Source organism: Dipodomys merriami, unplaced genomic scaffold (assembly GCF_024711535.1).
Source record: "Dipodomys merriami isolate MVZ:Mamm:240054 unplaced genomic scaffold, mDipMer1.0.p SCAF_521, whole genome shotgun sequence".
Taxonomy (NCBI): Eukaryota; Metazoa; Chordata; class Mammalia; order Rodentia; family Heteromyidae; genus Dipodomys; species Dipodomys merriami.
The window spans coordinates 699549-725153 of NW_027206093.1; the positions used below are offsets into that span (position 1 = coordinate 699549).

General features: G+C 46.5%; 1 protein-coding gene across 3 annotated transcripts in view; it reads right to left on the reverse strand.

Annotated features, from left to right (window-relative positions):
• Positions 1 to 20665: 20665 nt before the first annotated feature.
• The window catches only part of LOC138811382 (alpha-actinin-1-like), a 42819-nt gene continuing 37879 nt past the window's right edge, over positions 20666 to 25605 (reverse strand). The window contains exons 17-20 of one of the 3 annotated variants that reach the window (XM_069999117.1): positions 25076 to 25156; positions 24637 to 24702; positions 23299 to 23457; positions 20666 to 21378 (exon numbers count right to left, since the gene is read on the reverse strand). In XM_069999117.1, the coding sequence (XP_069855218.1) occupies positions 21220 to 21378; positions 23299 to 23457; positions 24637 to 24702; positions 25076 to 25156 (465 nt within the window). In that variant the 3' untranslated portion in view covers positions 20666 to 21219. The remainder of the gene's footprint in view (positions 21379 to 23298; positions 23458 to 24636; positions 24703 to 25075; positions 25157 to 25605) is intronic. The other 2 variants (XM_069999119.1, XM_069999118.1) reach the window with 2 other exon arrangements.

The following is a 25605-nucleotide window of genomic DNA, read 5'->3' on the forward strand; positions in this document are numbered from 1 at the left end:
CTTTCCTGCCTGGGCTGGCTTTGAACCGTGATCCTTCAATCTCAGTCTCCTGAGTAGCTAGGACTGCAGATGTGAGCCACCAGCAATCCACCAGAACTGAACACTAAAATGGGAGGATCACAAATGTTATGTGTTTATCACAACTTGAAAAAAATCAGCAATATTATCAGTCATTGGAATACAAAATAAAAGCACAATGAGATATCATGATAGATCCATAAGAATAAGTAAAATTAAAGCCGAGTATGGTGATTCACTCCTGTATTCTGAGTTACTCAGGAGGCTGAGATCTGAGGATGGTGGTTCAAAGCCAACCTGGGCAGGAAAGGTCATGAGACTCTTATCTCCAATAAACCACTCAGAAAACCTGAAGTGGTGCTGTGGCTCAAGTGGTAGAGCGCTAACCTTGAGCTGAAGAGCTGAGGAACAGTGCCCAGGTCCAGAGTTTAAGCCCTACAACCAACCAAAAACTAATAATAATAAGTAAAATTAAAAGACTTGATAACTTGAGGACTAAGAATGTGGCTTATTAGTAGAATATTTGCCTAGCATGCATGAAGTCCTGGGTTCAATTCCTTAATACCACATAAACAGAATAAGCCAGAAGTGTCGCTGTGGCTCAAGGGGTAGAGTGTTAGCTTGAGCAAAAGAAGCTCAGGGACAGTGTCTAGGCCCTGAGTTCAAGCCCCACGACCACCACCACCAACAACAAAAAGACTTGATAAAATAAAATCTTAGCAAAGCTATTGGCTGGAATTTCCAGATATTGTTGGAGTTATGGAGTAAATGTTTGTGTTCCTCAATTCTCCCAACTCCTGTGTTGGAGCCCAGCCCCCAAGTAGGTGGTATTAAGATGAAATTATTTAAGTTAAAGGCAGCTGAAGTCATAATTGCTGGTCTAATCTGATAGAAATGGTGGACTTGAAAGAAGAGAAGGCTTAAAAGAAGAGAAACTGGCCAGGCATTGGTGGCTCACACCTGTAATCCTAGCTACTCAGGAGGCTGAGATCTGAGGATCGTGGTTCAAAGTCTTATCTCCAATAAACCACTCAGAAAACCAGAAGTGGTACTGTGGCTCAAGTGGTAGAGCACTCACTTTGAGCTGAGGAGCTGAGGGATAGCGCCCAGACCCAGAGTTCAAGACCCATCACCACCAACGAAGACAATGACGAAGAGGAGAAACTGAAGATTTGCTCTCTGTCTGGCTCTGTCTCCATCTTCCTCGCACGCAGACCGCCCCGCCCCGTACCCGCCCCTTCTCTGTTCTGGACTTGTTTTGGCAGTCACAGCTAACTAATACTGTTGGTAAAAGTACAAAATGGTACAACCACTCTGGAAATGTGTTTTTTTTTTCTTTTTTAATTTTTAGTGTTAAATTGGGCTTAAACTCTGGGTCTCACTCATACTTGGTTGGCACATGATCTACCACTTGAACCACACTGACAGTCCTTCCTACGTTGTTTTCCACATAGGGGGTCAAGTTTATGTCTGGGCCAGCCTGGCTTGTGATCCTCCTATTTATTACCCGCATGTAGCTGGGATGACAGGCACATTATCACTAGATCCAACTTTTATTGGTTGACATAAGGTTTTTCAAACGTTTCATTCAGGCTGGCTTTGAACTATAATCCTTTCAATCTCTACTTTGTGTACAGCTAAGATTATAAGCATGAGCTGCTGAGCTCAGCCTAGAGGAATATTTTCTTTTAAAGTTAACCATACAACCATCTTACGATCTAACAATTCCACTTCTAGATCTGCACCTAAGGCAAATGTAAACATACGTTCACAAAAGGAATTACACAGGATTACTCAAAACAGCCTTACTCACAATGACAAAAATCAGAAACAGCCAACTGGGTAAGCAATGGGGGTATGCCTACACAATGGAATACTAGCCAGTGATAAAAGAGACAGATGAGTGATGCACACCCTATGGATGTACTGCAAAACACTGCTGAGTTAGACGCTGGCCTCTATTGTATGACTCCATTTATCTAGAGTTCTAAACGTATCCAACTAATCTATGGTGGGAGATCAGCAGAGCAGTTGCTGCTGGAGACGGGGGTGAGGTCGGCCTGGAAAAGGCCGGAGGGAGCTTTCTGAGTTGCTGGGGGGTATTTTATACACTGAATGCTGTATGAGCGTTGGTAGGTGCAGTTGTTAAAACTAGAAGGTACCATTCCTATGTATATTTCACTGTGAGTTGTACTTCAAAGGGGGGAAAGGGTGAACAGATAGGAAATGCCAGTTGGAAAGTTGCATGTGGAGGTCTTGGGGGACTGAAGGCCCCTCACAGCTTCTGTTGCTGCCCCGCTGGCTGCACCAGTGTGGTTTTTCTCCCTTGAGTGAAGGCTCAGAACCGCGTGTCTCAAACTTTCACATGAGAACAGGTCAGTGTGACAAGATGCAGATTCCCCGTGTGGACCAGAAATTCCACATTGCTCACAAGTTTCCAGGTGTGGCTGCTCTGGTTTGGGGCCCCGCCTGGCATGGTAAGGACTTAGACTCTTTTACCTCACCTCTTTGACTTCCTTCCCGCCATTTCTCCCCTTGCCAGCTTGGATGACTGGCCTCATGCTGTGCACTCCTCTCTTCTGGGGCCATGCACACCCCACCTTAGCATTGCTTCTCCCCCACTCCATTTTTCCTTTCCTTCTCCCAGCACAGCCCTGCACCTGAGCACCTCCAGCTTCATCTGTAAATGGGGTGCAATGCCTCATTCCATTTCACATAGGTATCTAGCCTCCCACCCCACCCCCTCTCGTGACCCCTACAAACCATGTCTGTCGCCTGTTTTCACCAGGTCATGTCCTCTGCTCCGGCTTATTCCTGCCCCCAGCCTAGAAGAACCAGTATCTCCAGGAACATTCTGGGCCCCCTAGCCTGGAAGAGACCTCCATCAAAGCTTCACTCCCCCCCCCCCAAACCAAAGCCCCTCAGAGCTAAGTCACCGCTGCCTCCTGCCCTGCAGGATGAGGCCTGTCTTGTCATAGCTCCATCTTCAGTGACACTCTCTCTCTCTCTCTCTCTCTCTCTCTCTCTCTCTCTCTCTCTCTCTCTCTCTCTCTCACACACACACACACACACACATACACACACACACACACACACACACACACACACACACACACACACACACCTTCCTCCCACAAGCTCTTTGGTGGTTTTTCTCCAACCTCGCTAAGATGGCTCTTGGGAAGATATTTTATTTTCCCAGACAAGCTCAGCATTGCCATTTATCTTCCTAAGAGGTTAGGCTAATTGCTCTTCCCAGAAGCAAATCCTCAGAGGTTTCCCGTGTGGTGGAACAAGAGGTTTGAAAATTATATGTTCAGGGTCCCATCTGGGTTACTATATGTAGTCCAGTGTCATGGCTGGGGGCACTGGAGAGCCCCAGCGCCACCTCCTGGTGTACAGCAGCAACATCAGGGAGGGAGGTGGGCCCCTGTACTGCACACTTAGGGCAGAAGCAAGGTCTAGATCAAGTGTTCTGTCTCCCACTCAAAGTCTGCATTTCTCACTTAAAAGTCCCCATGACAACAGTCGTGTCCAAGGTACCAACTTCCATGTATATAAATTGTGTGATGTCCAGGGTGGAGTGTACCAGGCACATTTTACAAACAAGGGAAAAATTCAGTGGAGTTTCTGTGTACACATGTTGGGGCTGGGAAAGTGACACCAAATACAGCATCCTGGCATGTTGTGCACTTTCAACTACAGGAGATTGAAAGGCCTTCAAAGCCAGGTGTCTCTGCACTTCTACCCTCCTGGGTCCCACCCCTTTTTCTCCCCCAAAGGCTTCCTCCCAGGCACAAGGAATACTGCAGAGAGAGGCGAAGAATCTGGACAAACAGGCCACACGGGTCCCATCACACCTTTTGTCCAGTCACATTTCAGCAAACCATCCATTCTTCATGAAACCTAAGCTCAAAGATGAGCAGATACCTGGGGCCTTCCAGCTTTGTTCCTGGAGGCCCCAGTGTCATGTAAGAACTTGGATTAAGCCAACATGCCATGCTTTCCTCTTGATAACATAACTGTTTGTTATAGGGCAATGTACATTGCAATCCTTATGGTGGGTGAGCAAAGTTTTTACCCTTCTCTACTCACTCTCTCTCTCACACACACATATATACACATAGTCAGGTTAAATTAGGTGGTTCAGCTTTCATCCTTTCAGATTACCTAAGACTCATCCTTCACCAAATAGAACTTCTCTATCATAGAGGTAGACACCTACCTAAGTTCAGAGTCATTTTAAGACTCTGAAGTTATACTCATTAGTGTAGCAACCTCATTACTGGTCATGTACTCTGCCATCACAATGATGTTCATGTCTATAACAGCAGATGCACAAGGATTTCCTCTGTAGCCTAGTTAATACAAGAAAAAAAAAAACCAGAAATCTCAAACAGGTCCTGATCTCCCCATGTAAGAAAAAATAATGGAAAAAGAATATGAAAAAATATGAAAGAGAACCAGACAGTTGCCCCTTGCTGCTTGCTAATGGTTTTCCCAGTGTTCTTAGCTACTCAGGAGGCTGAGATCTTTCTTTCCTTCCTTCTTTCCTTCCTTTCTTCCAGCCCAGGCAGGAAAGTATCTGGGACTATCTCCAATTAATCAACAAACCCCCAGAAATGGTGGTATGGCTCAAGTAGTAGAACATTACCCTTGAGCAAGAATGCCAAGTAAGAGTTCAAGAGCCTGGTACAGGATGAGGGGAGGGGACAAGAGGAAAGGAAACATATGAGCACTCATACCTTCAACTGCCAGTAGGGCATGAATGGTTTGTCCTGCAGCTACATCATGATGGAGGAACAGATATTTTTCTAAATTTTCTTACAGAATCTTCAACATGAGGAAGGAATCAGGTAAAATTAATTTTAACATGTTTTATTGAACCCAGTATATTCAAAATATTGACATTCCAGCATGACATTAAAAAGTACTAAGATTAAAAAAAATTTTTTTTGCTTTAGTGGTTTAAACTCAGGGCCTTGCACTCGCTCAGCTTGCTTGTTGTTCTACCACTTGAGCCATGCCTCTAACTTGGCTTTTTGCTGATTATTTTAGAGATGGAGTCTTGAGGAGTTTTCTGCCCAGGCTGTTTTGAACTTTGATCTTCCAGCTCTCAGCCATTCAAATAGTGAGGATTACAAGCATGAGCCATTGGTGGCTGGTCCTAAGGTAATTTTTAATACATTTATTGAGATATTGAACTTTTTTTCATTCTAAGTCCTTGAAATCTGGCCTGTTTTGCAGGTACTATAACGCAGCTTAACTTGGATTCATCACATTTCCAGTGCTGTCTGCATGTAGCTCACCAGCATATGGCTGGTGGCTATTGGACAGAGTAGCACAGGCCTTGGCTCACCCCTTCCTTCCTTCCTTCCTTTCTCTTTCTTCTTTCTTTATTTCTTCTTTTCCTTCCTTCCCAGTCCTGGGCCTTGAACTCTGGGCCTGAGCACTGTCTCTAAGCTCCTTTTGCTCAAGGCTAGAACTCTACTACTTAAGCACCACTTCTGGCTTTTTCTGTGATTAATTGGAGATAAGCGTTTCATAGATTTTCCTGCCTGGGCTGGCTCAAACTGCAGTCCTCAAATCTCAGCCTCCTGAATAGCTAGAATTACAGGTGTGAGCCACTAGAGCCTGGCTTTCTTTACATTCTCTTTCCTTTTTTTCTCTCTCTCTTCTTTTGTTCTTCCTTTTTCTCTCTCTTTCTCTGTCTTTCAAAATGTGAAAAAAACATAACGATGTGTCTTACAGTTTGTGACATGAAGCTGAACATGGTGGTGCACAGTTAGAATCCCAGCATTTGGGAGGTTGAGACAAAAGATCATGTGTTTAAGGATAGCCTGGATAGTGAACTCAAGGCCAACCTGAACTACATAATGAGACCTGGTCCCAATAAACAGAAAACAGAATTAATGTCATATTAGGTTCAACAAAATACAATACTCTTTAATGAGCCTTACCTAAACTTCAGGCACTATGTTGGCCAATTAACACATATCATCATGCAACTGCAATATCCCTATATTACAAATGAGGGAAGAGGCTAAGTAACATTCTCCACATCACAAATGTTCAAGCATCAGGGAGCTCCAGCAGTGAAAGATGTGGTTGTCAGAGGCCCCACACTCTCTCCACCTGAGGGTTCAGACAAAAATGGGACCTTGAGCCTGTAGCTCTGTATTAGGCTGCCAAGTACTGTGTCCTAGCTATATATGATAGCTTCCAGGTGAGTCTAATCCAGACTTTCTGAATCATGTCACACCCCCAGCCCCACTCATGGAGGTGAACTGCTAGGCAGGGTCTGGAAGCACAGAAGCTACATCCCAGCCAAGTGGGTCTGAAGCCCTATGCCTTCAGACTTCAGTCTTCATGAATCACATGATTTCCACAGACTCCTCTTTACAACAGGAAGGTGAACTTGTAGATGGAGGTGTAGAAGCACCAAAACCACCAAGCTGAGTGCCTAGGTCCCTTAGTTCTCCCCCTTGCTAGCAGAACTCAATATGCTATTTATCCATCCCATTCTCAAATACACTTGGGGGGCCAGCCATTGTCTTGGATGAGCTGATAAGGCAAGTGGGAACCTATCTGGCCCATACATAGGCTAAAAAGCTGCCTGTGGCTAGCAGCAGCTCCCTGTACACCAAGAAGGGAAGCTTCTATAGTGAAAATAGCCCAGAAGCAGAAAAAATAATGCTCCTATAAGACACTCCAGCTGGTTCATCTCAAACTGAGGAGTGCTAACATATATAGAAATGCTTGGATGCTTAGCCATGATTCCAGGCTGGAAGTGAAAAGTAGGGCACCTTAACATGGCCATTACAGTATCCTGCCTGAGACTATTTCGACCGAAAGGCAGGTGATTAAAACTTCCAACCAATGACTTGTCTTCAGATGTACAATTCCCAATGCAAAAACACTAGAACTATGAAAAAGCAAGGCAACATGATTGTTCCAAAACTCAACAACTCCTCAGTAAGAAGTACTAATTAGAGCAACATTGGAAGAGATCTCAAGTAATTTTTTAATTATAAGAATGATTAATGAAATTAAAAAGAACATAAATGCCTCGAAATGAGCCCACAGACATATACCTAATCTTTGATAAAGAAGCCAAAAACACAGGATGGAAGAAAGACAGCTTGGTGCTGTCTTATACACATGCAACAACTGAAGTTAGCTCCTTATATATCACCCTGCACCAGAATCAATTTCAAAAGGATCAAAGACCGCAAGGCAAGACCAGAAAATATTATAGGAAGAGATAGGGGAAACACTAAGGCCTTGGCACATTTGGAAACTTCTCAAGTAAAGATTCAGACTCACAACAAACCAAAGAAAGACTGGATAAATGGGATTGCATCAAACTGACGAATTTCTGCATGGCAAAAGTCGTAGTTAGCAAGATAAATAGAAGTCCACAGAATAGGAGAAGGTCTTTACTAGCTAGGCATCAGATAAGGGCCTCATATCTAAAATATACTTAGAACTCAAAAAATTAAACCCTCCAAAAACAAATCCTCAAAGAAACTGTAACTCTATTAATAAGTGGGCTAAAGACTTAAAGAGAGACTTCTCCTAAGAAGAAATAAGAGTGGCCAATAAACACATGAAGAGATGTTCAACATCTTTGGCCATACAAGAAATGTGAATCAAGATGACACTGTGATTCTACTTCACTCCAGTTAGAATAGCCATTATCAAGAAAACTAATAATAACAGATGCCAGCAAGGATGTGGCCAAAAGGGAATGCTACCACACTTTGGTGGGAATGTAAATTTGTTCATCCATGCTGGAAAGCAGTATGGAGGTTCCTTAAAAGCTTAACATAGAGTTTCTCTATGACCCAGCATTCCCACTCCTGGGCATTTACTCAAATGACCACAAACCAGCCTGCACCAAAACCACCAGCACAACCATGTTTACCATAGTTAAGCATTGTTTACATAGCTAAGATCTGGAATCAACCCAGATGCTCCACTTGGACATGATTAAACAGCACTATAAACATTCACACAGTGAGAATAAAGGAGGTTATTCTTAGGGGCTGGGAAGGTGGCTTAGTGGTAGTGTTTGCTTTGCATGCATGAGGCCCTGGGTTTGATTCTTCAGCACCACATAAGCAGAAAAAGCCAGAAGTGGCATTGTGGCTCAAGTGGTAGAGCGCTAGCCTTGAGCTGAAGAGCTGAGGGACAGTGCCCAGGCCTAGAGTTCAGGCCCTATGACTAACAACAACAACAACGGAGGTTATTCTTAGGAGAGGATCACAAGGACTCAATAGGTATGTGCATATGACCATATAAAATGATACTTAGCGAAATGAACTCCAAGAAATGGAAACAAGTTTTCTTTTAATTGTACTGTTTGCAGTTGTTTTTTCTTCTTTTGTTTTCCCCTTCAGTTTATTCCCTCTGTCACTGTTTTTGATTTCTGTACCCTTTGTCTTGTATATAAGTTTATCTGATTTGGGGAGGGGAAGGGGAAGCACAGAAACAGTGGGACAAAGGGTGAACCAATTCAGCAATGATACTCACTAGACACTATTTTGGAAATGAACTATGCAACTTGGGGGGAAGGCGGGTTAGGAGGGGAAAAAATGAGGGAGGAGGTGATACTGTCCAAAAAGAAATGTACTCATTACCTGTCATAACCCCTCTGTACATCACCTTTACAATAAAATTTAAATTAAGAAAGAGTAATAGAGGAGGTACATTTGATCGAAATATATGCATGTATCAAAATATCACAATAGAATTCCTTCGTTCAATTAATATACGTTAACAATTTAGAGGTGGGGCTTTTCAGGGTGTGGTTGGAAGCACAGCAAAAACAAAATAATGACACTATGTTGAAAAATGAACTTTACAACTTTGGCGGGGGAGGGAGGAGTTGGGGAGGTGGGGAGAAAAGAAATGGTAGGAACAAGGAGGGGTTAACAATGCTTGATAGGAAATGGACTCATTACCTTGCTCCTGTAACTATAACCCCTCTGTACAGTATCTTTACAATAATATATATGTAACAAATAATACAATATAATATAAAAGAGGCTGTAGAGACCACCCCCATTCCTTTTGTCTGGTAAGAAGAACACAGAGAAAGAAGGCTCCATCTATGAACCTTCACTGCACACCAAAACAGCCAGTGTCTTGACCTTGGACTTCCAGCTTCCAGAACTGTGAGCAGGAAAATCTGTTATTTATAATCCACCCAGTCTGCAGCACTCTGTTATATTCTGTCTTTGTGGACAACATAACTATTCCACTTCTAAAAAGCCTCAGTTCTCAGCTACAGCCCACCTGGCCCCATAGCAGCTCAGTAAACTTGGCCTCCAGGATCTCTCCCTCCCTCCCTCTGTCCCTCCCCAGCCCTAGCTGTGGTTTCCTGTTGCCTTTCCAGGCCTACTGAGGTTTTTACTGGCCAAGCCTGTTCCTCCGCCCACCCCAGGCCCTGGGGTAAGGGAGGCTGAAGCTTTTCCCCAAGGTGGTAGTTTGGGGGAAAGACAGTAATTGCAAGGTCTCTCAGCAGACTGGAACTGGCTGGCACAGTAGCCTCCCAATTTCAAAGCAGCAACAACAGAAGCAACTGGGAAGGCCTATTTGGGTTCCAGCCTGGGGGGACAACAGGTTAAATCAGAGTTTCTGTACCTTAAAGAGGCAGAGGGGCATTTCTTTCTCCTTCTCCTCACCCCATGCCCTGGCTTTGTTCTGGTAGATCTATGTGAGTTCAATTTCTCCCTGCCAAGTCTTGTGGCATAAGTTTATGTTTGGGGCTTGAGCCTCTGCTGAGAGGCCACCTCCAGGCAGCCGTCAGTGTTCCCAGGCTCTGTAGCCCTGGCCTGTGCCCAGGGAACACTTCCCTGATGGCTGGCCTCACAGTACCACGGTGCCTCTCTCAGTCTCCGGTACTCAACAAAGATGTGAGCCTCTGAAGAGTGGACCTGTGATGAGAACCGGGGCAGTTGGTGCTTCAGATTGGGACGATGCAAACCTTCTGGAGAAGATGGTGGTGATGGTTGTATAATATGAAGGTACATATTATCTTCACATCATTCTGTCTTAAAGGACTACTTAACACCCACCCACTGTACACCCCCAAAATGATTAAAATAGAAACTTGATGTTGTATCTAGTCATATATTTAACCATAATTCAGAAACTCCACAGAATCAAAAAAAAAGTTTGAGAACTGATACAGGGGTTTGCCTCAGATGCCAAGTGGAGATGCTGTGGAAGGATGCTGGCCTGGGGTTTGGGGATGAGGAGCATTTACTGAGATGCACATGGCATTCTGTCCTCTTCCACCAGCCACTCAACCAATAAGCAAATTAAAAGTTAGAGAACTAAGCCAGATGTAAATCCCAGCTACTCAGGAGGCTGGCAGTTCAAAGCCAGCTCAGGCAGGAAAGTCCATGAGATCCTTTTCTCCACCTAACCACCAGGGAATCGGAAGTGGTGCTGCGGCCCAAAGTGGTAGAGCAGTCTTGAGCAAAAAATGCTGAGGGACAGTTCACAAGCTCTGAGTGGAAGCTCCATGACAGATTAAAAAAGAAGAAGCACTGAAATAATTTGTCAAGGGTGAGCACCCTTGGGAGCTGGGCCTAGGCAGATGGCCTGAGCCCACAGTACTCACTCAAACTCTGGATGAGCCTCAGGCATGGTGGTCACATCCATGCTGGACCACCAGCAGCAGAAGGGTCTACCTCAGCCAGGGCTGCTTCCCTAAGGAGGACATGTACCAAGGCCTCCACCCCACCACAGAGTTGTCAGCCAGTCATTTCCCCAGCTCTAAGATCCTTCTCCCACTGATGAACAAAATCTCAGAGGGGGCTGGCATCACCAAACACATCACCACTACAAACAAGAAGGGGAAAGCTGCACACAGGTAAACAGGATGACACAGGCAAACCCATCCTATGGAGAGAACAGCGTCTGCTCCTTGGGAACCCCAAGAATGGAGTATCAAGGATGGTGCTGCTGCAGACACTTTTACTTCCTTAGAGAAGTTGTCTGCATAACAAAGATGCCTTGACTCCCTCTCTCCCTCCTCCCTGTGACTTGTGTTCCCATCACCCCGCAGAAGTCTCAATCTCCACTCTTCTGGAGCGCAGGGAGCTACAGAAGCTCCCGTCATTTGACCCCTCCCTGACCTGTCTAGGACATGTGGGCCTTGCTAAGTCTCCCCAGTGTGTGACTTTAGTTTGGACCTTGTTAAAGACTTGGTCACCAGCCTGGGGTGGAACCTTTAGGAGTTGGAGCTTAGGGGGAGGAAGTTAGGTCCGTAGGGACCCAATCCCTTCCACTCTCACATTGCTTCCCCGCCTCTGTGAAGTGAGCAGATTGTCTTCCATGTGGCCTCTGTATGATGTGCTATGCTGCTACTGCAGGCCCAAAACAGCAGGGACAAACAATCATGGAGTGAAAGTGCTAACACTAAGTTCCAAATAAATCCTTCCTCTTTGTAAGTTGCTTAGCTCACATCTTTTGTCACAGTGATAGGACACTGACTACCACAATACCCTAAAGTCATATCCGTTTTTTATCCAGGCATTCTCCAGCATGAGTACCCACTTAATCAAACCTAGGCATAGAAATACACAGCTTCCCAGGGGTCTATGCATCTTCATTTCTGAAGGTTCTCATGTCATATAAAACTGATTCAAGATGGGGCTGGGAAGGTGGCTCAGTGGCAGAGCGCTTGCCTTGCATGCATGAGGCCCTGGGTTCGATTCCTCAGCACCACATAAGCAAAAAGAAAAAAGCCGGAAGTGGTGCTGTGGCTCAAGTGGTAGAGCACTAGTCTTGAGCTAAAGAGCTGAGGGACAGTGCCCAGGCCCAGAGTTCAGGCCCCACGACCAGAACCCCCCCCAAAAAAAAAACCCAACTGATTCAAGAGCCAGGTGCTGGTGGCTCACGCCTGTAATCCTAGCTACTTAGGAGGCTGAGATCTAAGGATCGTGGTTCAAAGCCAGCCCAGGCAGGAAAGTCTGTGAGACTCTTATCTCCAAAAAAACTACTAGAAAACCAGAAATGGCACCGTGGCTCAAGCGGTAGAGCACTCATCTTGGGCTGAAGAGCGCAGGGACAGCACCCAAGCCCAGAGTTCAAGCCCCACGACGGACCAAAAAAAACAAAACGAAACTGATTCAATAAACTGTTCATGCTGTTCTCCTGCTAATCTGTCTTTTATGGTGGAGTATAAGCCGTGGCCTTGACATGGTAAGGCTTTGCTTCTTCTCATCCCTACATGTCACTCCTCTCAGAATCAGCTTGGAGCTGTGTGTGGTAGTACAGGCCTGTACTCTCAGAATGTAGGAGACAAACAGCCTCAGCTACATAGTGAGACCTTGCCTCAAAAAAAAAAAAAAAAAAAAAAAGAGATTTTAATAGACTAAAACTAGGCTAAAGGTCCAACTTAGAATTTCCCAAAGTCAATTCTGGGAAAGTTTGTTTAGAAAATCCCTTGTTAGTCTGTCTTTTGCTATAAGGTCTTAGCCATGAGCCTACGAAGGGTGTGTAACGGATACTTTTTCTTCCTTCAAACCTGGTTTTCTGAGATTTATCCAAGTTGTTATCTTCTTAAAAGAAAAGAAAAAGAGAATATATTATCATAAAAGTAAACCTTGCTTCAAGCAAACAAAAAAAAAATTCCCATACAAAATAGTACCAAGGGGATCTTGGGAACGATGGGAGCATGCTTGGGAAAAGGGCCTCCTGGGTTTTGGGGTGGGCAGTGAAGAGGCCCTACCTAGTGACTGTGAGGAAAGTGAGGGGCCTACCCTTGTTTCAAAGCAAACCTTAAACCCACTGCAGCTGACCTCTGACCCTGGCCCCTGCTCTCCTTGGGCCCCAGCCCCCAGAATTCATCCTCAGCTTCCAAGAATGGAAGTAAAACTTATACAGCCTGGCAATTGCCAAAGATACCCCCCCCCCAACACACACACACACACACACACACACACACACACACACACACACACACACACACACACACACACACACACACACACACACACACACACACACACACACACACACACACACACACAGATTTGCCAAAGATACCCCCCCCAACACACACACACACACACACACACACACACACACACACACACACACACAGAGATTGAAAACACATGGTTGGTGCTCCTGCTTGGCTTCCCCAAACAACAGCAAGGTGTCCCTGACCAAACTGCCCTTCCTTCCAGCAACACATAAAAAACTTCACGGAAACCTCACCTGTGGTCATGAAGGTTAAAGGCCCAGAGCTCCTAGAGCTAAGGACAAGGGTAGACAGCACATTCTTCCCTCTGCCACTGAGGGCTCCACCATAGAGCCAACAACCTCTTCCCCTCACGGCTGAGAGGGCTCAGCCATTGTTCCTCAAGCATGGTTGAACAACTCTCCCATGTCTTTTCCCCTCCAAATCCCTGAAGGTGCAAACAGAAGCCTCGAAGACCTCAAAGCCTTGGAGTCTGGGAAATCAGCAGTCTTGTGGCCCCTGGCCAGGAGTTTTCCCATCTTCCCTCAGTGCCACCGATCAGCTGGAAGGCCGGCCAAAAGTTCCCTGTGTGCAAGGCAGTTGGGGGCCTGATTGTGGGTGGTCTCCCCACCAGCCCTCCTCAGAGTCTTTGCAGGACCCTGGATCCTGGGGCGCTGGCAGGACGCTGGGCTTACCTTTATGGAACCCCTTCCCTGTAAAGGATGTGTACTGATTGATAGACTCCTGTGAGTCCCTAGGAAAACAGTCCATGGTGGCCAGGACTCAGCTCCCAACAACCCATTCAGTACCGCACCTGCCCTTTCGGATTCCCCAGGAGTCAGCTGCTCCGGATACCTGGATTGCTGCTACCCCAGCAACACCTGGGCAGCGGGCCTTTCTCACCCCAGCCTATTCACAGAAGAGAGGTATTTCAGCTCCACAGACACTGGTGTGCACAGACTGTGACCCTGGCCAGGCAGCACAAAGCTCCCTGCTGTCATGGAGGTGTGGATTCCCACGGGAGACCCATGGGAATTCACAATGGAATGGGGAACACAAGTGGGTACAGGACCACACGTTAAAAGAAAAAAAGGAGAGATCAGACCCAGGTACCACACCTACAAATTGGGGACGCCCCACTTCAAAGAGCCACCAAGGGAAGGAAGTGAGTATGTGCATGTGAGAAACCTATTAAAATGTTTGTATATGGCCGGGCACCGGTGGCTCCCACCTGTAATCCTAACTACTCAGGAGGCTGAGATCTAGAAGATCTCACTTCTAAGCCAGCTCATACAGGAAAGTCCCTGGGACTCATCTCCAACCAGCAAAAAGCCCAAACCAGAGGCACGGGTCAAGTGGTAGGTAGAATATCAGCTGTGAGCAAGATAGCTGGGTGAGAACACAAGGCCATTCAAGGCCTCATAATGAACTGGAAAAAAAAAGCTTACATGTGGAATTAATTAAATCAGAGTATGTGTTTATCCAAAAGTTCTTCTTTGAAGCCTGACAAATTCTCTTTCTTAGTAGTGATGAGACTTCAATGCTTCTCAAAGTTGAGTTTACAGTGCTTCCTGTGTCTCACTCAGAATATCCAAGGGACAGTTGTCTTTGGCCTTTTAAGACCAATTCACTCAAAGCTTTGCCATACTGTTTCTTTTTAAAATGGTGATACTGACATCATATTACAAGTACTTAAGGATTCAGGGTCTCTTTATAGACTTATCCCTCTATATTGAATGAAAGCCTCTGTGATTGTGTTTTGACTGGAAATTCCTTTAAGTGTCAGTTATTTGGAAGCCAATGATGTTTGCCACTGATATGTTCATATAAGTGTGTTGTATTTTCGTGAACTTTGTTTTAAGTGACATGCATACAGGGGTCATTTCTAGCTCTTGTTAGAACTACACGACTTTGAAAGCTGTGGCAATTAGTTTTATCTTACTGTTAAAAATCTAATTACAAATGCTTTTTTCTTTTTTTCCAGTCCTGGGCCTTAAACTCAGGGCTTGGGCACTGTCTCTGAGCCTCTTTTGCTCAAGGCTAGCACTCTACCACTTGAGCCACAGCGCCACTTCCGGCTTTTTCTATGTATGTGGTACTGAGGAATCAAACCCAGGGCTTTATGCATGCTAGACACACACTCTACCACCAAGCCACATTCTCAGCAAGCCTTTGAATTTTCGGAAACAGTCCTTTGGATCCATGTAAGTGACTTTTGATGTAATAACTGCTAGTGAACTTATATACAAACACTGTTTTACAGAAATAAAATGGTGGTACTAATAGTATGAACAAAGATTAGAGGCACGTACATCGATTAAGAGTTAGGCTGACTGAAGTTAATGCTTGACAAATGTTAGCCATTGTTTTTTCCCAACCAAATGTGCTTAGTTGCTTCTTCTGTACCTCTACACCACAATGTAAGTCCCTCACCATCCCTCCCCTGCCTGCCCCCACCCCGCCCCCCCCTTCCCCCTCTTCCCAACAGGCCCCACTTATAAAATGCTGTAATGGCACATTTGACCACTGGAGGGCAGCATCCACCCATCTACATTTTCCCCTGTACTTGGGAGAAGTTTGGACAATGGCAGATTGAAGCAGGATATTATAGCTGAAATGCAAAAAGAACAAGGCCAATAGAGAAGTTCATTGATGGCATATGGTAGGAAGTGAGCCAATAAAATCCTTCATAGAAAAGTAAACTCAGGAGAGAAAGGACTTCAGCTTAGAGAAAAAGGAAAGTCCCTACAAACAACCCCTTACAATTTTGTGAGTTGTAAGAAGGAAATGGAGATCATGTTGGAAAGGAAAACCAGCATCCCCTAAGCCTTGGGACTTATGACTCTGGAAATCATATACTTTCCTCTCCATTTGCAGCTTTTCTATTTTTTTTTCTGACCTTTATCACAGGATGGAAGAAGTTCCATATGAGTATCCAGTGTGCAGAAAATACTCAAACCATCTGGCAGGATCACTTCATATTAAATTTGATGGCTCAGTGGTAGAGCGCTTGCCTTGCATGCATGAGGCCCTGAGTTCGATTCTCCAGCACCACATAAGCAGAAAAAGCCAGAAGTGGCACTGTGGCTCAAGCGGTAGAGCACTAGACCACTAGCACTAGTGGAAGAGCTGAGGGACAGTGCCCAAGCCCAGAGTTCAGGCCCCAAGACTGGACCAAAAAAAAAATGCATATTGAAATAAAAGCACAATTTCCCACAATCTATTGCTAAAATAGAAATGTTTGTTGAAATGTCTTCTCAAAGGGTGCTGCGTAGTAGCATAAGGAGTTCTATTGTATTGTAAATGTTACTTTCAATATGGACTTCTTACTGTATTTGGTATTCCACAGATAACAGAGATTGGCCCCTATGTAGGTTAACATCAAAACGAGGAACAAATGGCTGCCACCATACTGGAGGCAGAGTTGGTTTTTGGGTTTTTTTTTTGTTTTTTGTTTTGTTTTGCTGGTACTAGGTCTTGAACTCAGGGCCTAGGCCCCTGAAGACTGGCACTCTACCACTTAGCCACAGCTCTTTCAGCTTTTTGATGGTTCACTGGAGATGAGTCTCACAGACTTTCCCACTGGGGCTGGATTCGAACCATGATCCTCCGATCTCAGCTCCCTGAGTAGTTAGGATCATAGGTGTAAGTCACCAAAGCCCAGCTAGCTATTTGTTTGTATTCCCAGGGGACCCCACAGTGATGCCGGTGGTTCGGATTCCTGTGCCCCAGTGTGAGCCAGCTTTTGAACTTGATTTCGCTGAAATACAGGAAGTAGCAATGACAGCCACAACTCAGGCTCCCCAAATGATCTGATATAAGGAAAGCAGTGAAGAGTTCCAGTGTCTTTCAAAACCACAGTGCGCCTTGAGTGGAGGGGAAAGTGGGGTGCTGCCCCCACCCAGCTGGGTGTGCCCCTTCACCTTTGCCACCCAGCAGCCATGAGGGGGACCAGCCAGCCCTGTGCTACTTGCTCCCCAGAATGTCCCGCCTCGCCACACAGGTCCAAAGAAAACAAGGCCAAGTGACTGTGACCCACAATCTCTGAAGCCATGGACCAAATCTGTCTACTTTATTAACTGGGATCTCTGCATCAATGGAAATCTAGCCCACCTAGCAACTCTCTAGCCACGTGACTGCACTGTGTGGGCATTAATCAAGGTCCAGGAGCCGGGTCTGAGCTAGTTCAGAGATGGAGCTGGGTACTCAGAAGAATGATGAAAGTTTAGGGAAGGATTAACAGGGCGGCAGTGGTGGTGGGAGATGCTGCTTACATAGATGCCCCTTCATGAGTCTGTCAACCAGCTCTAGAGTATCAGGAAGGAGGTAGATTAAAATACAAAAGAAGTGCATGGTCCACACAGGTAGGAAGAACTCACTCCACTGCTGCAAGGACAACCCTCTGGCCGCTGGGTCAGGTAGGGAACGCATCTACACCAGCACTTAGTGACAGGTGATGCTGGACTGATGGTAGGCACAGACTCTGGGCCCCTGGTGCCAGAGCGGAATCTATGAGAGGTGACACTGAGTTGCCCTTGAGTGAACTTGCGTGGAATGGCGTTGGAAGGGAGAAGGCTCCTCACTGTGCGTCACAACCCCTGTTACTATATAATCCCAGTTCTGACAGCCCGATTCCCCAAAGTCAGCAGCAAGTAGTGAAGGGTTTAAAAATCTGTTTAAAAAAATAAGCAGATAAACTCGGTACTAATACATTACCAATGTTCAGTTGAATACCCATTGTGGCAATCTATAGATTAATTTAAGAGAATGAACACCTAAGGGAATCTCGCCTATATTAGCTTTGTGGTTTTGGTCTGAAATGTGTCACTGAGATCAGACACGTGACTTTAATTTCGGAGGTGGAAGGGAATTGCTGGTTGGTAAATTGCATTAGAATGTTCTGTGGTAATAATAATTTTTAAAAGAAGATTGCTCTGCGGGCCTTGGTTTACCACATGGACATTTGCAATTGCTTTGTGCTGAGCCAGATGCCACTGCTTGGATTTGAAAATGCCTGAGTTGTGAATTCCATGTCCTAGAGAGAATTAGGAAGGCTTGTAAATACAGTTTACCATGTTTAAAGGAATTTAATGAAGTTTGAAAATGGGGTTAATTGCTCTGGGGGAACAGTCTGTGAACTTGTTTTGATTTTTACAGAAAAAAATTGTACTATTATACAACATGTGCTTGACAACCCTAATCTAGGTTTTTTTTGTTTGTTTTTTCAGTTGTGGGGCTTGAACTCTGGGCTTGAGTGCTGTCCCTCAGCTCTTCAGCTCAAGGCGAGAGCTCTACTGTTTTAGCCACACGGCCACTTCCAGTTTTCTGGTGGTTAACTGGAGATGAGTCTCGTGGGCTTTCCTGCCTGGGTTGGATTTGAACTGTGATCCTCAGATCTCAGCCTCCTGAGTAGCTGGGATTACAGGCGAGAGCTACCAGTGTCTGGCCCCTAATCTAGGTTTTAAGGGCTGAAGTGTAGCTCAGTGGCAGGGTGCTTGCCTAGCATGCATCACACTGTGGGTTCTATTCCTCACTATTGAGCCCTTCCTCACTAAAGCCCTTCTGTCCAGATCTTCATTCCCAGGGCTGATAGCATCCCAGAAACTCACTGAACTCATCTCTAAATAAGAGGACCTCAAAATGAAGTTTGTCACTCTTCATCCCAGCCATGGAAGTTCTTAGTCTTAGTCCTCATAATTGAGGGGGCAGATCTTATTAGGAATTCTATTTTTAAGACTGGATCCCCACAAAGCTAAAATTGGACTGGTCATAGCTAACACCTATGCACTAGTGTTCTCTGATCACTATGTTATATTATCATGACCAGCCCCAGTTAGAAAAGAAACTGCAGAGCACAGCATATCATTTGTTGTTGCTTCTAATGTGCGTGTATGTTGATACTGTGGCTTGAACTCAGGGCCTTGAGCTGTCACTTGGCTTTTTCTGCTCAAGATTGGTGCTCTACCATTTGAGCCATACCTCCACTTCTGCCATTTTGCTGGTTAGATGGAGATATGAATATCTCAGATTTGTCTGCCTGAGAGAGCTTCAAACCTCAATCCTCAGATCTCAGCGTCCACAGTAGCTATGATTACAGGAATGAGCCATCAGCACCCAGCTAGTTTATTTGGTACGGGTCCTGGGGCTTGAATTCATGGCCTGGACACTGTCCCTGAGTACAAATTTTTTTTCTCAAGGCTAGCCCTCTACCACTTGAGCCACAGCTCCACTTCTGGCTTTTTGGTGATTAATTAGAGAAAAGTCTCGTGGATCCTCCTGCCCAGGCTGGCCTCCTGAGTAGTTAGGGTTACAAGCATAAACCACTAATGCTGCTAGTTTACCATACTTTTAAAAGGCGATCATGGGCTTAAACTCTACCTAGATTCCAGGACACCCCCACCCCCCACCACCAATGCTAAAGTAATAGTTCTGTACCACAGTCTGTAGTTCTCATGACTCTCTTCACTGCCCTCTACTTTTCATGGAGGCCTCAGGGAGGGGACAGAAAAGGAAAAGAAAATGGGGAAAGCACAAATCACCTGGGGAATCTTTCAAAGCACTTGGACTGATTCCATATGGCTGGGACAGGACCTGAAACTCTGCATTTCCAACAAGCAGGCGATGCTGGACAGCTGCTCGCTGTGAGACTGGGCTCTGGGCCTCAACCTCACACATGATGGTCACACACCCTACCATGGAGCCACACCCCCAGCCCCTGTGGGACATTGTAAAGAGGAAGGGGTAAGGTGACAGGCAACTCAAGCAGCTGCTGCAGCAAAAAACAAAAGGACTAGGCTACATCCAGAAGTCACAGAGAGTCATTCGAAGCCACCAAGGACAAACGAAGGCAGAGCCTCTCATCACAGGAGTCTCCTACACATTCATGACTTCATTATGAACTTAAGTCCTGTGAGCAAGCCACCTTTTCCTTTTTACAATGGAGAAACAGGTGTAAGAGTACTGAACCCATCAGGCTCAAAAAACCACACTCCCATGACTAGGAAAAGAGCAAGCAAGGAGCAGAGTTGCAATGAGAGCAGTGGTTTTACACAATCAGTGCCACGCAACATCAAAGGTATCCGAGAGCTCCAAATGTGTCCTTTTTTTTTGGGGGGGGGGGGCAGTAGTGGGGCTTAAACTCAGGGCCTGGTTGCTGCCCCTAAGCTCTTTTTTTAAGGCTAGTGACAGCTTCACTTCCAGCTTTCCAGTGGTTAACTGGAGATTCAGAGTCTCACTTGGACTTGAAGGGCTAGCCTTATATTTCAGCCTTCTCAGTAGCTAGGATTACATGAGAGTGTCTTTTTAATAGGCTATATATAGTGTGCCAATACTAGAGCTTGATCTCAGGATCAAGGACACAGTTCAAGGGAATTGTCCCTTAGCTTTTTCTACTCAAGGCTAGCCCTCTACCACTTGAGCCACACCTCCACGTTTGGCTTTTTGGTGCTTAACTGGAGATGTGTCTCATAGACTTCCTGCCCAGGCTGGCTTCCAACTGTGATCCTCACATTTCAACTTCCTGTGTAGCTTTTAGGATTACAGGCATGAGCTACTGCACCTGGCTAAAAGTGCCTGGCTAAGATTTAAGTATGTTCTGATAAGGCTAGTCACCCCTCTGAGATTTAAAACTAAGCCACACAAATTAACTTCCTTATAAAACAGCCATTTCAAAAGATTTCCTTTAATATCATAAAATATTTCCATGGACAAGTGAGCTAGCAAACACACATGCACCCATGTGCCTTCCGACAGGACCCACCCCCATCCCCCACCTAGTGGACATGAGATCAGAAAGATGAATACAGCAGATGGAACAGAAGAAAAATCAGCAGAAAGAATGGAATATAACTTTGTGCTTGGTTATTTTCCTACTGTCACGACAAAACGACATCTCGGTGCAAATAATTTTTCCTCTTTTCCGTGTAAGTCTGGTAGAGAAAAAAAATACTTTTTTTCTATAATAAAATATGTAGGTTTTTTTTTTTTGGTGTGGTTTTTTTGTACTTTTTTAATGTAGTTTTTTTTCTTTTTTTTTTTTTGCAGAAAATATTTTTGTAAACTGTCCCTTGGCGGGTAAGGTGGCTGGAGGCCGCGTGGGTCCCTGCGCATGCGCGTTCCACGGGAGGCCCTGTGGGAAACCCCGTGGGAAACCCCGAACCTGGGCGGCAGACGCGACGGCCGAGGCAGCGGGGCGCGAGTGCGCAAGCGCGAGGGGCAGGTTAGAGATCACTCTCGCCGTACAGCGCCGTGGAGAAGGACATGTAATCCAGAGCACCGGGCACGGAGTCAGGACCTGCATAAGGCGCCATTCGTGCGATGCAGTATTCAGCCTGGTCCGGCGGCAGCTCCCGGCGTAGCTCATCCTCTGTGATGTAGTTCTGTGGAGACAGCATGGCCATCGGTCGCAAAGCCAGCAGCGGCTGTAAAGCGACACTGTGCGGCAGTGCCGCAAAACTGGCCAAGCTAAACTTGCTCTGCACGTTAGGGACCCAGGGTGTCCGCTTCTTCCCTCCCTGCGGGGCCTTTGGAGCTATGCATGCACCCAGGCACGCATGCGCACACACACAAATGTATTTTTAAAAATAATTTCTTTTAATTGACACCTATTTTACAGCCTTCACAAAATAATTTCACAAGATTACTCTAGTTTTGTTTTGTTTTGTTTGGGGGCTTGAACTCTGGGCTTGGGTGCTGTCCCTGAGCTCTTCAACTCAAAGCTAGCGCCCTACTACTTGGAGCCATAGCGCCACTTCTGTTTTTCTGGTGGTTAATAGGAGATAAGAGGCTCACAGCCTTTCCTGCCTGGGCTGGCTTCAAAATCGTGATCTTCAGATCTCAGCCTCCTGAGTAGCTAGGATTACAGGTGTTAGCCACCCACACCTGGCCTCCTATATTCTATATTTGTCCTGCTCCTCACTCATCTGCACTAAACATGCATTTTCAACAGGCACAATAAAGGGACATATAGATTCCTGGCGTTTTCCAGACCCACTCATTGGACTCTGTGGAGGCCTACAACACTATCTTTAAGGAGTGCCAACAAGGTTAAGATGGGTGTCCAGTATGAGAATCACTACTACACACTGCACCTTGGCTAGCAGCCAAAATGTCAACCTTGTTCTAACTCACTAAGCTCCCAGCCTGGGTTGTTCCTGCCTTCCCTGCTCCCTCTACTTGAGAGGTGTGTGTGGAAGCTGCTTCATACAGGAGCTCAAGGGTCCAAGAGCCTTCACCCAGCTCTGCACCACAGGGTAGTTCCACAGACTATCCCCGAGTTCCCTGAAAATGGGTGTGAGGAAGAATAGGGCTGCCTTCTTGTCACCTGAAAGTTAGGCCTTTCTGGGCTTATGTTCCCCTCCTACAAAATTAGTCAGATGTTTTCTGAAGATCTTACCAGCTCCAAGGTGCCCTCGCTCTAATGAGAGGGTCCTTGTACTTAAGTTAGAATTTCAGAGAACCCCCTTCATCGCTTTATCTTTACTCCTTTATAGATTGAGATATTTCAGAAGTTATGCTCCCTACTGGGTTTTGCCTTTTCATTTCAGTTTTGAAGCAGAGATGACATAAAGGTTCCCCTGCGAATTTTACAGAAAGGAAACCCAGCCCTCAGGCATTCCCTTCCACTGTAAATATTCTCTGGATCCTCCTTGAATCTTTTCTTAATATTTAGGGGGAATCTGTGGCTCCTGAAAATCCCTCCAAACCCCAGGACTAAAAATGGCAGTGGGTCTGAGTGACATCCAGGTCCACCGATGTCAAGGCCTGGACTGAGCTTCTGGCCTCCATGGAGACAGCCCCTCTGTACCCTGCCTATTTTCCTACTGCCAGGCATGGAGTCAGAGGGTATCTGGAAGGTTTGGGAAGCTGAAGCAGTCTACTCTTGGGATAGAAAAATGAGACGTTCCCTACTTCTCTCCATCTTCGTCCTGCTAATCACCAGCATTCTACGCCTGTGCCCCAGGAGGATTTAATGGCCAAGACTTAGATGTCTTCAGATGGACTTTTCCATTATCCAGCTCTACCCCCCCAACCCACTCCATTGCCCCCAAACCATCACAAGGGCCCCTCTCTGACTTGCAGCTTGCCAACTTGTAGGAGCCCCCTTAAGCTAATACTATGTCCTAACTCCTTAGCTGAGCCCAAGGCCTTATAGAAATAAGTAAATAGGTAGAGGCTCATAGCCATGGGAGACCCAATGGGGTCTGGGAAGAAAGGATGGTTGAAGTGCTCACACTCTGGCCTTGTCTCCTCCAGATCAAAGTCTAGTCAGTGCCTGTCACCCCCAGCGCAGTGCTCACCTTGTCCCCAGCCAGGATCTTGAAGGAAGCCATGACTTGATCTGCAGTATCTGTGTCGGCAGTCTCTCGGGACATGAAGTCAATGAAGGCTTGGAATGTCACTACCCCCAGTCGGTTGGGGTCCACAATGCTCATGATGCGGGCAAATTCTGCCTCTCCCTAGAGGGAACAGCCAAGCCAGGCCTGTCAGTCCATGGCCTGCTGAGAATCTCAGGTGGACCTCAAACCCCTGGGTAGCATGTTGTTTAGAAGAGAAACATACAATAGCCAATGACCTAACCTGGCTTTGGGTTAAGCCCAACTCAGGGCTTCCCATCCATTATAGGTATCTGGATTCTCCTTAGAAAAAAGAACACTGCTACTAATTATAATAACAAAGGCTAACATCCACACAGCATAGATAGTATGCTACATATTTTATATATTTAATCCTTACCACTACCATATAAAATCTTATCATTTCTGTGCACGGATAGGAAGTCCGAGGCCTATTCAGGCTAAGTAAGCAGAATTTGACCTCAGGCAGTCTGGCTCCAGAATCTGTAGATTCTCTCTACAACTCTGTATTTTCTAAGTGCCAGACACGTGCACAGTACTGTGTTAAGGTCCTTTGTTTAATCCTTAAAATGGTCCTTCAGGGCTCTTCTCACTTTGTATCTGAGGTCACAAGCTGGCGATGGCAGTGTGTTGCTAATTCCTAAATTGACATTGCCTAGCACAAGCCCTTGGCCCTGCCTTGTGCTTCATGTAGGAGGTGAGGACTTGGGGTTGTTACCTATATCACAATCCAAACTAAAAAGGTAGGACTCTGCAAGTAAGCTCTGCCCTTGTCACCATGTCTGGAGTTATCTGCCTGCCCAGAAAGCCGGATGACAGAGGGCACATGAAGAAGGTTAGAGAGGAGCCTGGGATAGTGGCAGAGTGATGGCAGACTTGGTTGGAGTCATCATCAGGGCAAAGGAAAAAAATCTAAACCTCCATGCCTCATGTAAGATGAGGTAGAGCCAAGCATATAGTGGGAACATCCACCAATGCTTCCTGCTTGCCTCAGGCACAGACCAGGTACCCACACGAAAAATAACAAAGCCCAGTTGCCATAATAAATAACAGAGGACGAGCAGGAACAAAGACTAAGGCAAAGAACTCTGCGTCATCCGACTACACAGACCCTTGGCTTGGCCTGGCTTTTCCCAAGGAAGGACACTTGACACTCCTCGGGGAAGGAAGCCTTAGGCAGAGGGCTTGGGCCCCCCCATTACTAAAGACTTGGCCTCTTCTGTGTGCTGGCTGTCTCCTGGCCAGGGCAGGTTAAGGCCAGGAGGGTGGGGTTTACGTTACCATGTTGTAACCCATGGAGATCAGGCAGGCGCGGAAATCATCCGTGTCCATCATGCCTGTCTTCTTCTGTGAGCCAGTGTCACAAGGCACAGGAGGAACAGACAGGGAGGAGGAAGAGGAAGAGCCATCCCGGGACCAGGAGGACAGGGCACAGATGGAAAGGAAAAGGAAGGTTATGATTGGAGGTCAGGAAGGGCAGAGGAATGTAGGAGAAACATGGCCACAGAAAGGAGGAAGCGGAGCGGGAGATGTCAAAGGTTGGAGCAGAGGACGGAGGAGCCCGACACAGAGGAGGCAGGGACAGCAGAAGACGAGCCCCATGGCCCACAGGAAGGAGGGACAGGAAGATCCAGACAGGGAGAAAAGAGAAAAAGAAGAAACGCGTTATTTCTCGCCCCAGAGGCCACCTCTGAGCGTGCTCCATGCAGGAGGTGAGTACCTGGGGGTCGTTGCCAATATCATAACCCAAGCTGATGAGGCAGGCTTTGAACTCCTCGGGACCCAGCGTGCCGGAGTGATCCTGGGGCCGTGGTGCGCCAGGCAGCGAGCCATGCGGTGCCAGGGAGGTGGAGGCCGTGAGGGGTGGGGGACGGGGTGGGCCATGCCCCAGGGGGAGAGTGGTGTGTGTGGAGGAGACACAGGAACAAGGCATGCGGGTGGAGAGGGTGGAGGGTGGAGGATGGGGGAGGAGGGAAATAAAAGTGTACACGGTTAGACACACGGACGAGCTTCCACAAGGGGACCCTGTCCCTGGCACACACAGCCCTGCTTCGGGAAGCAGGGCCACAGGGGTGCACAATGAACCAAGAGGGTGAGAAGCTCCCCCAGAGGGGTCCTAGGCCACCCCAGTGTCCCCAAGGGCTCCACCCACCCAGGTGCCTGGAGGGCAGTGAAGCAGGCAGGTGGGACGCAGCACCTGACCCCATGCTCCCCACCCTTACGGCTGCCCTACATCCCAGGGAACTGGGA